Genomic DNA, 15906 nt, shown 5'->3' with positions numbered 1-15906 from the left:
ATTCTCCAGATTAGAGTCCACTGCTTTTAACCACTACACCATGCTGGCTCAACTTTGTTGAACAGTCCATGGGCAATCATAATGGGTCATGAACTATAATGACTAGTTAGCTTATTTTTTGTGTACTTTTGCATCTTTACACGTGTCTGTTAAAATGTCAAATGTGGTACCAATGAACAGTAGCAGAGACTACAACAGTTACAAGGTCACTGAGCTGCAACACTGTCTTTCTGCCTCCTCCAACCCCAAATATCTGAATATTAATCCAAGTGCTCCCATGCACAGCCCTATCCTTGGAGCTAGTTTAGAACTATTATGTGAGGGAAAGTGTGCATTATTTGTGCTTTTCCTTCCCTTGCTTTAAACATGACAATATTAAGCATGAAAATCTTGTTTTGTTTTTAAGAGCTTTCCTTTCTAGGTAGCACAACTGACAGGAGAAACTTTTATTGACTTTATTCCATCCAACAATGGTCCTCAACAATGTAATGCAATATGCCTACATTAGGCATATTGTCTATGGAAGAGAGACTGGAGCTTACAGTGGAAAGCACTTAACATGTACATGGTAAACCGGGGGCAAATAGCTATAAAAGGACTGGAAACATTAACTCCCATAAAAGCAGAACACCACATGCACTTTCCTGGCTTTGACTGGATCCAATCCTCAGATTGCTAGACTGGCATCAACCCCATTTTTTCTCCCAACAGGTCTCTTGTTTTCAGAGCAGTTGCCAAGGCCCATGTTCTATATTGGGACATACAGTAAATAAGCCGAACTGCCAAAGAGATAAATTTCCATAACTAACCATGTTTTATATCTTAATTAAGGTTTATTCCTTAATTAAGGAATATTCCCAGGTGTGAAAAACATTCCACCTGTTTATATAAATCTGTTCCACATGTCACTATATAAAAATTCAGGAAGAGGCTCCTACATTTAGCATAAGCACAAAGTTGTTTTTTTAAGCAATTGAAAGTTACAGTAATTTTGTGCTTTATTAAAAGTGAAAGTCTGTCAACAGAACATGTGTATCCATCCGGAATTCAAAACTAATTTGTTTTTATTACATGTACTATGTAAACTATAAAGAATTTACACCAGAAATTATCAGTTGCATCACTGAATACTAGGTAGAACAAAAGGATAATGTTATAATAGCATTCTTGTATAACACCTCCACATATTATTAGGGATTTGGGTTAGATATTAACTTATCAAAATCTTAATTGAATGTTCCATGCTTTAATATTAGTGTAACTAACCAGAACTGAAAAATATTTACCTAAATACAGTATTTATACCCTGTCTTTAAACACAACAGCTCAGTTTAGACATAACTGCAAAACCATAGTTAACTGACTATATAAGCTCACACCAGCACACTACTAGAAAGAACAGGTCATCTCTATCACTGCTCTGCCCACCACCCCTTGGTACCCTCCCTACAATTTTCTTGGGGGTCCCCACTTATGATCACTATTCTGTGCACGCGCGCACACACACGCACACACCAATGTAATGTCAGTACAGAAAATCAGCACATCCAAGCAGGATAGCAGTGAACCGGTCTCTTTGGAACAGTTATTAAAGCAATATTTACAAAAATAAAAACAAGACACCCAATTTAAAAAGGAATCTGCACATCATACAAAAGCAGGTTGGTATCAAGCTGCCTGGCCACTGTTGGAAATATTATGCTGAGCTAGATGGAGTGAGTATCTGATACAACTGGTCACTTCTGACATTTTTAAATAGTTTTTTGCAGTGCAAAACAAAAAGAAAATCCAAAGGGGAAAATCAAGGAATGCCTCATGTGTCAGAATATTTAGATTCCATAGTAGCCACAAGGATGCAAGTTTTAAAATTAATAATAAACCAGAATGAACTAAAAATAACATCCATGCTTCTGAACCAAGATTTGTCTTGTCATGTGGATTTTTAATGCAAAAAGGCTGTAAATGAGCATAGGTGTAGTAATGAAAAACAAGAGAGATTTCCATATTGAATGGCAGTATAAAATCCCTGCTAACATCCCTAAGGACCAGTTCTTTCACAGTCTTGCACATGGTGCAATAAAACTTTACAACCATGCATCTGAAGCACAAAGCTGATTAAGACTGCAAATTGTTGGAAGAACATTTCAACTGGGTGCAATCTAAATTGGAGACAGAGAACAAGAACTAGTATGGTAGACTGGTTGTATAGCCTTGGATTCAAATCCCTGCTCAACCATGAAGTTCACCAGGTTTCCTCAGAACAAACTATTGATAAGTCAACATAGGACAGTAGCACAGAAGAAAGCCTTCATCCTAAAGCAGCCTGCCCCCACAGACTAACACTGCTATTCCTCTGAAAACAGTTTGTTCTTGCTGTGTAGATATGGTGTAAATAACTACAGATTAGTCCTGAAAGGGAATACAGTAAAAGCTCTGTTATTCAGCAGCAGAAGCAGCAGAAGAAGAACAAGAAGCAGAAGAAGGAAGATGAGGAGTTAGTTTTTATATGCCGACTTACTCTACCACTCAAACCAGCTTACAACCGGAGGGGAAGGAAGACTCAAACCTGCTTACAATCATCTTCCCTTCCCCTCCCCACAACAGACACCCTGTGAGGTAGGCAGGACTGAGAGAGCTGTGACTAGCCCAAGGTCACCCAGCTGGCTTCATGTGGAGGAGTGGGGAAACAAATCCAGTTCACCATAGGAAATGGGGGTTGCTGGTTAATCAAATGTGTCAGACACTCAACTCAAGGTCATTGTTCTGTCCCATCTCCTACCCAGAGGAATCCACAGTAACCATGTCCTACCTTCATTGGTAATGTTGTAGCAACAACCCCTATACCTGGCCGGACCCTTTCCCTGAACCACAGAGACATCCTCCACAACAGGCAAAGAAGCAGATCAGCTGCATGGGATTCCTCCAGCACAGCTGGAGGCTGACAACTTGTGGCAGTATGAGGGGAAAGGAGACACACACAAGGATGACATCAACTGTCAGAAGCCCATAGTGTTTGGATGGGTCAAGCTGGCCAGCTGGAGAGGCAGGAGTAGGACATACACTCAAAGATACAGGGCTTTTCTCGTTGAGGGGAAGGAGGTTGCCTTCTGGTGATGCCAGTTAACTAAGCATTCTGGATAATCAATGTCCTTATATGCAGGGACGTTTCCCCATGGTCACCCCCACCGACTGCTTCGGGGCTTGCTTTTGATTATGCATGCCTTTGAATCTGAAAATGCGGGCAAAACACGTGGGGAGAGCAAGGCGACCTCTGATGGGCAGAAAAGGCATGCATAATCATAAGGAAGCCCCGAAGCAGTTGGCCGGGGTGACTGTGGGGAAACGTCCCTGCATAAAAGGCCCAAAACACCAGATAACAAAGCTTTTACTGTATATGTGGGTGTTGTGTAAGGACACTAACAGTTTAGACTACTGGTTCTTGTAGGTTATCCGGGCTGTGTAACCGTGGTCTTGGAATTTTCTTTCCTGACGTTTCACCAGCAACTGTGGCAGGCATCTTCAGAGGATTAACACTGAAGGACAGTGTCTCTCAGTGTCAAGAGTGTAGGAAAAGTAATATATAGTCTGTTCCACTCCGACCCATCGTGAGTGCCATTGGTTCCCCAACATATGAATTAGCTAGATATTTGACCACCCTCCTACAGGACCACATTGGAAAAACCACTTCTTACATCAAAGATTCAACTCACTTCATCAACAAAATCAGTCCGTTGAGACTCAATCCACAGGATATATTAATCAGTTTTGATGTTGTATCCCTCTTTACCAAGGTTCCAGAAAAAGACACAATCTCATTGATTAACCAGATTTTTCCAGAAGATATAACAGCCTTATTTCACCATTGTTTGACAACAAGTTATTTCCTATGGGATCAAGAATTTTATGAACAGATTGATGGAGTAGCTATGGGAAGTCCACTCAGTCCAGTAATAGCAAACTTTTACATGGAATATTTTGAAAAGACAGCATTAGAATCAGCACCTTACAAACCTACAGTCTGGTTCAGGTTCATAGATGATACATTTACTATTTGGAGCCATGGTGAAGAAAAATTAATGGACTTTCTAAACCATCTTAATAATATCCATCCAAACATTCAGTTTACCATGGAAAAGGAAATTGAGGGTAAACTCCCATTCCTTGATACCCTTGTCATCCGTAAAACAAACTTTCAGTTAGGTCACAAGGTCTACCGGAAACCAACTCACACAGATCGCTACTTACACAAAAACTCCAACCACCACCCCCGACAGAAAAGAGGAATAATCAAAACTTTAATGGACCTTGCAAGACGGATCTGTGAACCACAGTTTCTCAAGGAAGAAACTAATCATCTAAATCACGCACTGCTAGCAAACGGCTACTCCAAGAATGAAATCAGAAGGGCCATTAAACCAAACAAAAATCAGAAAACTCAGGAAAAACAGTCTCCCATAGGAAAGGTATTCCTGCCATTTATTAAAGGAGTCACTGATAGGATGGATAAACTTTTGAAAAAACATAACCTACAAACAGTGTTTAAACCCACCAAGAAAATACAACAAATGCTACGATCAGCAAAAGACAAAAGAGACCCCCTCACCTCTGCAGGAGTATATCGTATACCTTGCAGCTGTGGAGAAGTTTACATCGGGACCACAAAACGCAGCATACAAACAAGGATAAAAGAACATGAAAGATACTGCAGACTTGGCCAACCTGAGAAATCAGCAGTGGCTGAACATGGACTGACACAAACAGGACACAGGGTCTTATTCCAAGACACTGAAAGACTGGACAATTCTACCAACTATTTTGTCAGATTGCACAGAGAAGCCATTGAAATTCATAAACATCAGCACAACTTTAACAGAAAAGAGGAGAGTTTAAGAATGAATAAGGCTTGGCTTCCTGTTCTGAAAACCTCCAGACTAACAAAGGCAACAGTCAACAATAGCCATGCAGATTAGCCTTGGATTACACACATTAACAGATCACTTCAGGATACAATGGTTCCATATTAACATACCATACCCTCATTAGCACATTATCTTGATACTTACAGGACAATGATTAGCACATTACTTTTGCAGGACAGTACTCAGCTCAAACCCAACCCCTTTCTGACTATATATTACTCTTCCTACACACTTGACACTGAGAGACACTGTCCTTCAGTGTTAATCCTCTGAAGATGCCTGCCACAGTTGCTGGCGAAACGTCAGGAAAGAAAATTCCAAGACCACGGTTACACAGCCCGGATAACCTACAAGAACCAATGAACTCTGACCGTGAAAGCCTTCGACAATAGTTTAGACTACCTTGGCTTCCTGGGACAGTGCAAACATTGATGCTGATGCAGGGGGCAGGTAAGGGAGGTCAGTTCATTAACAGTCAAAGAATATCAATGCAGATTTCTGAAAAAATTGTGCAAAAACCCCTTATTCATAACGGTCAATTTTATGGAACCTCCCAATTATTCTCCATATATTCTTCCTTTCAACTAAAAATGTGACATATTTCCATTGTTATCTTCAATCCATGATTCTTTAGCACTATTCATTCATTATTGTTGTATAGTTCCTAAAAAGCATCACTGTGGCAAAATGAACCTGTAACCCCTCATTATCTACTACTGCCTGATTTGCTTAGGTAGTGGATTCAGGTGGGTGGTAAAGTAGGGCTCAGTGAAGTGCCCTTATTTCTACGGCCCCTCCTGCTTCCACCACTCAGAGTTTTTCTTTAAACTGCACGTTAGGGTATACAGTATAAGCTTTACTTGAGCTTATTGTGAAGTCCTAATTTAAAGACAAATCACTTCCTGAATTATCCCTATTAAATAGGTAACAGGCGCAAGAGGTTAAAGCTACTCTTCAAATGTTTCTTTAAAAAGTAGTATTTTAGGTGTTTTTCTTATCATTATTTAAATTTATTTCTATTAAAATCTTTTTCAGCAAAAATGAGCAAGTTGCTTGACTCAGAAGTTACATAAGAACTCTAAAAAAAATTCATCACACCCATCAAAGCAAAAGGTATCTTTTTCTATCCATTACTACCTTTTAAAAATAAAAGCTTTTTGTGGTGACTTTCTGTATGTCATAACTCTATTCCCTTCCGTCCCGGCCACCGCTATTTCCCTTTGCCACAAGCATTCATTGGGGCTTAACGCACGGCCAATTTGTCTCACTTTTGTGCCTTAATAGTAGCGAATCTCCGTGGTCCACACGCACGACCGTCCAAGGGCTGCGCATCGGACCCACCTTAGTCGCGAATTAAGGCAAAAAAACCCGGGTTAATCAATCCCTGTTTTCTAGCGATCTTTTCAGTGCTAAACCGCTACTTTTTTTTAATTCCGCTACATTACCGGAACGCCGACGTGCGTGTAATTACTCGGCTAGCTCGCTACTAATGCCCCTACTAATGCTCCTCCGTCCCGCCCCCTTCCCTGCGCGAGCAAGTGCCGCTTCCCGTCCCCCATCCCGCCCCCTTTCCTGTGCGAGCAATTGCTGCTTCCGGTCTCCCGTCCCACCTTTTTTTAATTGACAGGTTGAGACGATGGTATACCGGAACACTGGTGTTCCAAGAAAAAAAAAAGGGGGAGAATCACCCTTTGATTGGATAACTCCTCAGCCAATCCTTGGGCGATGTCACTCCCCTGCTATCCCGCATTGTGAACTATCCCACATTATATGGTTGGTTCAAACGCACGGGGAGCCTCCAGCAGCTACTTGTTTCAGACTTAATGTGGGATAGGCTGGCGTCATGCGTTTGATTATCCAGACTTAAATATTGTGGGATTAAATATTGTGGGATTATTGTGAGATAACAGAGGAGCGAACCAGGAACATTCTGCCCATGCGTTAATGCCCATTGTCTTCCTCTCCTCAAAATTCTGAAAGGAATTTCCTTAACTTCTCTTTTGGGTGTAGCCCTGTAACATTTCTGAAGGGACACTGCCTCCCGTGCAAAACTACATATTAATCAGGAGATCCATGAATAGAATATTTTGCTTTTTAAAAAACAAGGTTAAAAGCAATTCAGATTGAGGCTTTGCCAGTAGGACAAAGAGGTTTAACCCTTTCCCATTACTGCCTTTTCATGATCTCAATCATATATACAGACATAATATGGCTACCCATTTTTTTCCCCTTATAAAGAAAAAAGCAGCTGGTGAAGGGGTAATTTGCATTGGTAAAATAGTGCAAGAGGAAAGCAATAAACTCCTTTCTCCCAGCTTTCTGGCTCTGATCCTAATTGCCTTCTCTCTTTGGCTGCTTTTAGCCTTAAAAAAACCAAAAACAAACGGGATGCTAATTATTGATCTCTTCAGTCATCTAGACTGGCCCTCAGCTAACAAATGGGGGAGCAGTCAGCAAGGGTGAGTGAGAAAGAGAAGATAAACCTGAGAGTAATTATATTTGCAGAATTACAACAGGACCTTGGCACTATACCTAAACTTATAAAGTCACAGAGCAAAGCATAAAAGAACATGACTCAAAAGCTAATTTCCATTTTCCAAACTCTGAAACATTTTTTTTTTAAACTTAACTGAGCTATTTTCAAGTAGTTAAAAAATTAGTCATCCACATACACTTAAAGGGGTTATCTGAAGTACAATTTGCGTGGAATTTCCTTCTATACTGAACTGGTGCTCCATATGGAATAAGTTAAAAGTAGAAGCAATTAACAAGATAGAATTTTTTAAAAAACATTTGTTTTGTTCAAAGCTTAGCAACCATCTGGAACAAATGTGGGAGAAGAATTTAATGGAAAGGAAATAGCTGAACTTTACTGAATACTAAAATTGTTCACATTCCTAGGCTCTCCATTAATGTGGATATCATTAACACTAAGGGAGACCATCCTCTGTAAAATTTTATTTTTATAGATAAAGGATATTAGACAAGCTGCGCCTTTTTTGTATAATAAATGATTTACTATACACACAGAATTAACTGCCACATACATATTTCAGGAGTTTCTTTTAAAACTGCCATCTTAAGCAGAACAAAATGCAGGTTAATAAGTAATGTTGCCAACCTCCAGGTACTAGCTGGAGATCTCCTGCTATTACAACTGATCTCCAGCCAATAAATATCAGTTCACCTGGAGAAAATAGCCGCTTTGGCAATTGGACTCTATGGCTTTGAAGTACCTCCCCTTCCCAAACCCCGCCCTCCTTAGGCTCTGCCCCAAAAACCTCCCACCGGTGGTGAAGAGGGACCTGACAATCCTATAAATAAGCTGATCAGTATTTTTTAAGATATAAGCATTCTCCTACATTTTAGAACGGAATCCCTCGTCTGCATGCTTTGCATTAACACTGAATTTAGGATTTACCAATAAAAATACATGCAGTCAAGGCTCCCTAATGTGCCAAACAGGCTTGCCTTCTGTGCCAAGGAAGTCCCAATTCTATGACAAAATTCAATCATGTAAATTAAACAAATGTACACCAACGTACTTAACGAACTCTAATTTGTTTTGCTTCCAAAGCTTAACGCATTTCTTTTCTTTTCCACTTAAATGTTTTTTTTTATTACAACAGACACATTTACTTGTCTTCTGGCTTGTTGAAGCAGTATGACAAACAGCACTTGCCACAAGTGTGTCTGTCAAAGTGACTAGCCATGAACACTCCAGCCCCACATTCTTCAGAGGGACACATTTCTTTTTGATGTGCTTAAGTTTCTAAAAGACAATTTTAGTACATCTGTTTTGTGTAGTTAACATGTTTTGAATATGCCCGTCTATAGCAATAGCTGATAATGAGCTCTTGCATAATAAATTTCTGTTCCCTCTGACATACCAGTTGTTACCATGCAGGGGTGCATTCAAACAACATACTCACCAGGTTAACTTCAACTAATTTGAAATCATACGTGAATCAGATTTTCCATATATATCTCAAAGATTTTGAGGTGCAGAATTCAGTAGTAGAATTCATGATATTTGTGTTATTGAATGATTGATATTGTAACAAGATAGAAATTTATCTCATGATAGAGATACAGGACTACTAGAAGAATGATATTCTGATCATGAGAAGCCATGCACTACCTCTGTCATTTCTGAACCTTCAGAGAGCTCACAATTATGCCCTTTACAATGTTGCCTCTGCCAATGAGGATCAGCAATTTACCACTCAAGTTAGGTGAATAACTTGAATATCTCCTTGCACACACAGCAAATTCAAGGATGGGTAGAATATTCCCAACACTGGATATACTGTAATGTCATAAGGAGACTATTAGCTAAAAGTTTAGAGCTTCTTTATAGATACTTTACTAAAGTTATTACTTGATAAGCTCCTCCTGCAGTCTTGTTAATGAAACTGCAAGTCTTAGAAAAAATTATACCACAATATAAAATTTTAGTCGCTCAGTCAAGGAACAGTTATGATATAGGCCAGTCTCTTGTTTCCTAAGACAAACATACAGAAAAAGTCATTTTCAAGACACAATTATTTACAGTGCTGCTGAATGAACTAATACCACATTCTCAAATAAAATTTCATTCCTGGGGTATCAAGAGATGGTCATCCTTGTATAGATCAACCCAACAGTTTAAAGTCAGCATTTAGTCAGGTCATAAATTTAGAAGAATAGCCTGGTTCGTGATTATCCAAGTGTGAGGAGTAACAAGAGAAAGGGGTTTTTCCCCCCCTATCAGACAGCTGGAGAACCCTCCAAGATTCCCAAGCCAAGATAAAAAGCTTAAAGATCACACCTTTGCATTTCAAAGCAATCTGACTTGAACTGCCATCAACTAGATCAGATGTGAGGGGGGGAGTCTTGTTCCTCTTCAAGAATCATGTTTGGAATCTCAGTCTTGATTGGTTTATACTAGTCAGGGGTTCAGTGGTCCAGTTTCCTATAATGTAGTCTATGACCATCTGACAAAAAAGGAGAGTAACAATGTGTGACCCTTGATGCCGGCAGGAACAGCAATGGGTCACAGACCATCCTGCAGCATCTCATACCTGATGCTTTCACTTATGCTAATTTGCCTGCCTTCGTGTCTGTAAGTATATGTTAGGAAGTTAGACTTTGTTATTTAAGGCACCTACTTGCTTGGCTTATATTTAATCCTGAACCTTTTCTACAATCCTTTTAACAGAGCCTGTTGCTTTTTATTGCTTGTGTAAGAGTCCAAACCCAGCCTTGGTTGGGCTGCCAGAAGGAGATATATTCCAGGGTCCCATATTCCGGACAGGTGGGTTTGAAACCGAGGTGGGTTGAAAAACCCAGTTTCTTTACACTTGGTTTAATTATAAGGACTACAACACCTTTAAGATAGTGTTATTATTCCAGTTTGCCACAAGGCCAGATCATGACTTAAGGATAATGTTTGTTAGCTCCACATATACTAAATATTAGCATACAAGTAAACAAAATTTTGTGGTTGCTGTTCCTGGGAGTTCTAAGTTAGCATGCTGCCAAGAAAAATATTTTCCAGCACACAAAACATTAAACAAATCTTTTCGAGGGAATAAAGCAAGTTACACTGCAGTATTAAGCAATACAACTGGGAACCCTTTTCTTTACAATAGTGACCATATAAGTATCCATTGTGTAGAACAAAATTTCATATCATCGAGCAAGACCATGTAAGCTTTGTTTCTAGAAACTGCATTCAAAATGGAACAAAAAAAACCGTTGGTCAAATCAGTCACCTATAAACCAAATGTATGAGTTTCCATCAACATTTCCTTCCCCTCCATTATCATATAAGGGGGGAGAAGGAGAGAGAATGCAGCAGACAGCCCCTGGATATTCTGTTGGTGAAGAATATTACAGCTAATTGCTTCCTAGTAAACTTGAGGAGGTAAGAACATAAATAACCAGTTCTGTAGCAAAACACCTAAAGGCTATGCCACACATGACACTGGAGATCCATTACCACATGCGAGTTTTAGCACCATGAAATACCAGTATGATTAAACCATAGCTGCTCTTCAAGCACTAAAGATATTCCTTCATGGTTTTTTTTGGGGGGGGGAGAGAGAATCAAAGAATAGGGATTAGTCATAACTAAATTCCACCAAAATGAACAGAATGATATTGGGTCATGGCTACCTTAATTATTCAAAATCTGTTCCCGAAAAAATGACAAATTGAAAAGCATCTTACTTGGTCTGTCTTCTCTGGCACTTTTTTATCTGTCTCTAGAGGGTGAGAGTTTTCTTTTGCCAGTTTCTGGATCAGGTCAAGACGCCCGATGTCCTCCTGTTCTTGAAGCTTGCACATAACTCCTGCCTTGAGAGATGGAGGGAAAGTGAATAGAAACTTAAATCCACAGTCCCAGGACATGACACTCACAGATGTTTAACTTTACAAAACACGCCTCATCTTCATTAACTATCTGACTTTTCTGATTAAGAAAATAATATTGCTTCTTGTTGCAAAAGGCAACAAATTTCTTACTGATATACTTCTTCTATGCTATGTGAGCTGCTTAGCAAAATGAAGACAGTTTGAACTCAATCAGCTGCTACTATGGGTGCAGCTAATATGCGAACAGTATGTTTGTTCCCGTCAACTTGTTTCCTGTTACATAAGAGAAATGCAGCAAGAGGTTAGAAATCCATGGGAAAGTTAGCCAAGAACAGCCCTGGAAAAGGATGGAGAGCAAGAGAGTCATCCCTAAAAATAACAGCACAATCTTCTATTACTCACACTCCACCCTTCTTTGAGTACATGCAATATTTCAGCTGCTATATGTTAAAACACAAATTATGGCATGCAAATACATAGAAAATAACTTTTCAATGTTTCAGACATATAATGTACCTGAAAAGTTTTAAAAGCAAATGCTTAGTTTTGTATCAAGCAAGAAAGTCAAGTATTTTAATTTTTTTTAAATTCACTTTCTGTATCAGCGCATGTGAACACAAATATTGTCAATGGAAATTCAGGGGTGGCACAGACCAGCAGCTCTTTGGGTTCACACTCTTCCTGAAAGGCAGGGAAATCCACTTACCCCTCCCCCAACATATTTATTCACCTTGTCCAGACCGCAACAAGACACTTAGATCAGGAGTGAAATAAATGCAGTGCTCCAGAGTATATGCAGAACCATCAGCTCCAGATAACCCAGAAAAATAATCTCCAGATAACCCAGAAAAATCACCAGTTACAGAGAAAGGCAAGTCATCATCCATATTCTCTCACCAATCTACCCTGGTGGAAATTTATTCCCACCCTAGTAAGGTTGCCAGGTCCCTCTTTGCTACCAGCGGGAGGTTTTTGGGGCGGAGTCTAAATAGGGTTGCCAACCTCCAGGTAATAGCTGGAGATCTCCTGCTATTACAACTGATCTCCAGCCGATAAGAGATCAGTTCACCTGGAGAAAATGGCCACTTTGGCAATTGGACTCTATGGCACTGAAGTCCCTCCCCAAACCCTGCCCTCCTCAGGCTCCGCCCCAAAAAACCTCCCGCCGGTGGACCTGGCAACCCTAAGTCTGAGGAGGGTGGGGTTTGGAGAGGGGAGGGACTTCAATGCCATAGAGTCCAATTGCCAAAGCGGCCATTTTCTCCTGGTGAACTGATCTCTGTCGGCTGGAGATGAGTTGTAATAACAGGAGATTGCCAGATAGTACCTAAAGGTTGGCAACCCTACACCCTAGTAAAGCTATTATGGTGAGGGATGAGCACAGTCACATGCGTGATTGTCGTATGGATTGCATGGATCAGCTCCTTGCCCTTTAAAAAGAAAGTCCTGTGCAGAAATACACTCAGAGCAGCACAATAAGTTTTTTGTCCATTTCACTTCTTGCACAAAAGAAAAATTACATGCTACTGCACTTTTTGCAGTAGTCATAGCCCAGTGTTGACACTGCACTTTCAGTAGTAAAGCGAGTCCTGGAAAAGATGTCCCTAGAGGAAAGCCATAATGCTGATAAATGTATCAGCTAGAAGTGGCATGAAGGAGAACTATTGCATTCCCTGGGGAAATTGAGGGCAAGTCATTTTCATCACTTTCAACTCAAAATATTACTAAAGAAGATTTAATCTCAGGAATTACCTCTAGTTTTACACCAGGACCACTACAAAGGAGGAGGAGGTTTTTATACCCCATTTTCCTCTATATTAAGGAGTATCAAAGTGGCTTACAATCACATTCCCTTCCTTTCCCCACAACAGGCACCTTGTGAGGAAGTGGGACTGAGAGAGTTTGGAAAGAACTGTGACTGGCCCAAGGTCACCCAGCAGGCTTCACATGGAGGAATGGGGAATCAAACCCTGGTTCTCCAAATTAGAGTCCGTCACTCTTAACCACTACACCACACTGCCTTTCTGCAGAAAAGAAATTACATGCAGCTGCACTTTTTGCAGTAGTCACAGCCTACTATTGCCTACAAAGTGTTAAAACATTATCATCTCTGCTGTCCTGTGCGCTGCTCCAGCAGGCCTGCCTTGGCTGGTCCTGGTTGCCACTGAGTACTAACCATTAGGCGCTTTCATTCTGGGCCCTTTCCTTGTCCATGCTGACGGACCTGCCTCTCACAGTTCCAGTGTGTCAGCTTCGTGCAGTCTGGCTTTACTGCATTGGGCACTCCTTCCATATCAGCACTGCCACCTTGGCAGCAGAAGTCGGGCTCCCCCCCAGCCGAGGTCCAAGCCACTGGCTGCTGGTTGTCCTCCTCATACTGTGCCTATGTTCGCCTCCAGACTACACGGGTTGCTAATACCTTGTCTTTTCAGCCTCTTTTCAGCCTCTGCAGGGCCACCTGGATTGTCTCTTTAATTAATATTTTTATTTTTCAAATCCATAGCCTGCCTGCATCTCAGTCAAACCAGGTAACAACCTCTAAAATCACATAAAAGGTAAAGGTCCCCTGTGCAAGCACCGGGTCATTCCTGGCCCATGGGGTGATGTCACATCCTGACATTTACTAGGCAGACTTTCTTTATTGGGTGGTTATCCCCAGTCATCTTCCCTTTACCCCCAGCCAGCTGGGTACTCATTTTACCAACCTCGGAAGGATGCAAGGCTGAGTCAACCTTGAGCCGACTACCTGAAACCAACTTCCATTGGGATCGAACTCAGGTCGTGAGCAGAGCTTGGACTGCAGTACTGCAGCTTACCACTCTGCGCCACGGGGCTCTTAAAATCACATAACAACCTCTAAAATCACATAAAACCATAAAACACTGAAAGTTAAAACACAGCATCAAAAACCATAAAACAAGATGGCATTTAAGAATCCAATAGCTGCCATGAGAACGGATATCAGCAGATCAAACCATAAAACAAGATGGCATTTAAGAATCCAATAGCCGCCATGGGAATGGATATCAGCAGGTCATCACCCACAGAAAGCAAGAGTGGGGAGGGAGGAGATGGGGAGGCCAGCGATGATGGAACAACTCGCAGCTGCCCTCAATTACAGGCCCTCTTACCCTTGCGCTATCATTTTTGTTCCATTTCATTCATTTCCATGCAGCTAAAAATGGACAGTAGCAGACACACATATGCACACTGTACAATATTTGTGAAATTTTAGGCGCAGCTTCCAGACTAATTGAATGGCTGGTTTCAATGAAATTAAAATCATTACTGTTTTCAATAATCCATCCATATAATCTTATTAGCATGCTGCTTATTAGCACAGATGAACGCTTAATGAATTCTTTTGTTTCTAAATCTTGAACAAAAAACCTTGAAATGAGTATTCATATAAACTAATTATGATAACAAATAGAGCCAGAGTGAGAAGAAAATTCTACCCATGAAAAGCAGCTAAATTATGGGTCATTTCAGTTGCTGCATAGTAAACTCTTTAGTAATGACAAGTTGGTTTACCTACCACTGAAATGTATCATTTCCTATTGAGCTTCCATAGAATATAAGTAGTATTTAAGTTGACATCACATTCTGCAGGTTTCAGATCATTCAGCAGTAACAACAAAGCATTCCCTCAATTATCTTACTTCCCACTACTCTGCCCAAAGCTACATCCTTGTTTGGTAGAAAACTGCTAGATGAAGAGATGCAAATTCAGTGAATATGTGGGAGAAATAAAGAAAAAATTCTGCTACGCAAACATGCTTAAAGAAATATGGATTTAATTTCAGGTGGAGACAACTACATGCCGCAATAAAAACTTGTCTGTCTGAACTACATACTAAATAAAAATTACACCTAAATCTTCACTATATCTCCATGCACAACAGCATGTGTTCAATTGTGCATTCTCCGCGTTACATTCTATCCATGCATTTACTTCATGAGAATTTTTTTAAGAACACTCTTGGAAGGAAGAACTGAAATTACATGCTTTGTTTTTTGCATATGGCCAAAATGCCCTTTCACACTTTTTTAGAGCTCCTCTTCAAATCTTTCATTAATTGCACCCATATTGCAATAATATGCATATTGAATAATGCCACTGAGTGGCATTGCATTCACATATCGCCTCACTACATAATAACAATATCTAATCCACCGAACCAAAATGCTATCACAGCACATAAAACAGTGTTATCTCTTCTGATACATTGTATTTGATGGGGTGTATAGACCCATATGATCTTGTTGTAGAAGTCATTGCCAAAGGTGAATATTAAAGCATCAGTGAATCACTGGCTCAAAACAGTTTGGAGAACACTGAAGTTCTTTTGTTCTTTCTTTGCCCAATAAGGATAAGGCATTTGTTTCTGTGCCTCAGGTGCCTACAGTATGCATCCAATGAATTTATCATTAATTATATCAGCCCTCTCCCCATCATTTACATGCATGGGCGGGAAAAGCCCCCCAACAAATGCAAATGCCATTTACTGAGAAAACTCTATTATGAGACATAATGGAATACCTGCAGGACCGCCTCTCTCCCTGTGTTCTACCACAACAGCATCGCTAATATGAACACTGTCTTCTGCAGGTCCATCCTGCAAATAGG

General features: G+C 40.4%; 1 protein-coding gene across 1 annotated transcript in view; it reads right to left on the bottom strand.

Moving 5' to 3' along the window:
- The window catches only part of RAPGEF5 (Rap guanine nucleotide exchange factor 5), a 141698-nt gene that overhangs the window by 72830 nt on the left and 52962 nt on the right, over positions 1-15906 (bottom strand). Inside the window, exon 9 of the mRNA XM_056857527.1 lies at positions 11133-11258. Coding sequence (XP_056713505.1) covers positions 11133-11258 — 126 coding nt within the window. The remainder of the gene's footprint in view (positions 1-11132; positions 11259-15906) is intronic.

The sequence above is a fragment of the Euleptes europaea genome, chromosome 11 (genome assembly GCF_029931775.1).
Source record: "Euleptes europaea isolate rEulEur1 chromosome 11, rEulEur1.hap1, whole genome shotgun sequence".
Taxonomy (NCBI): domain Eukaryota; kingdom Metazoa; phylum Chordata; class Lepidosauria; order Squamata; family Sphaerodactylidae; genus Euleptes; species Euleptes europaea.
This window is presented reverse-complemented; position numbering and strand designations above follow the sequence as displayed.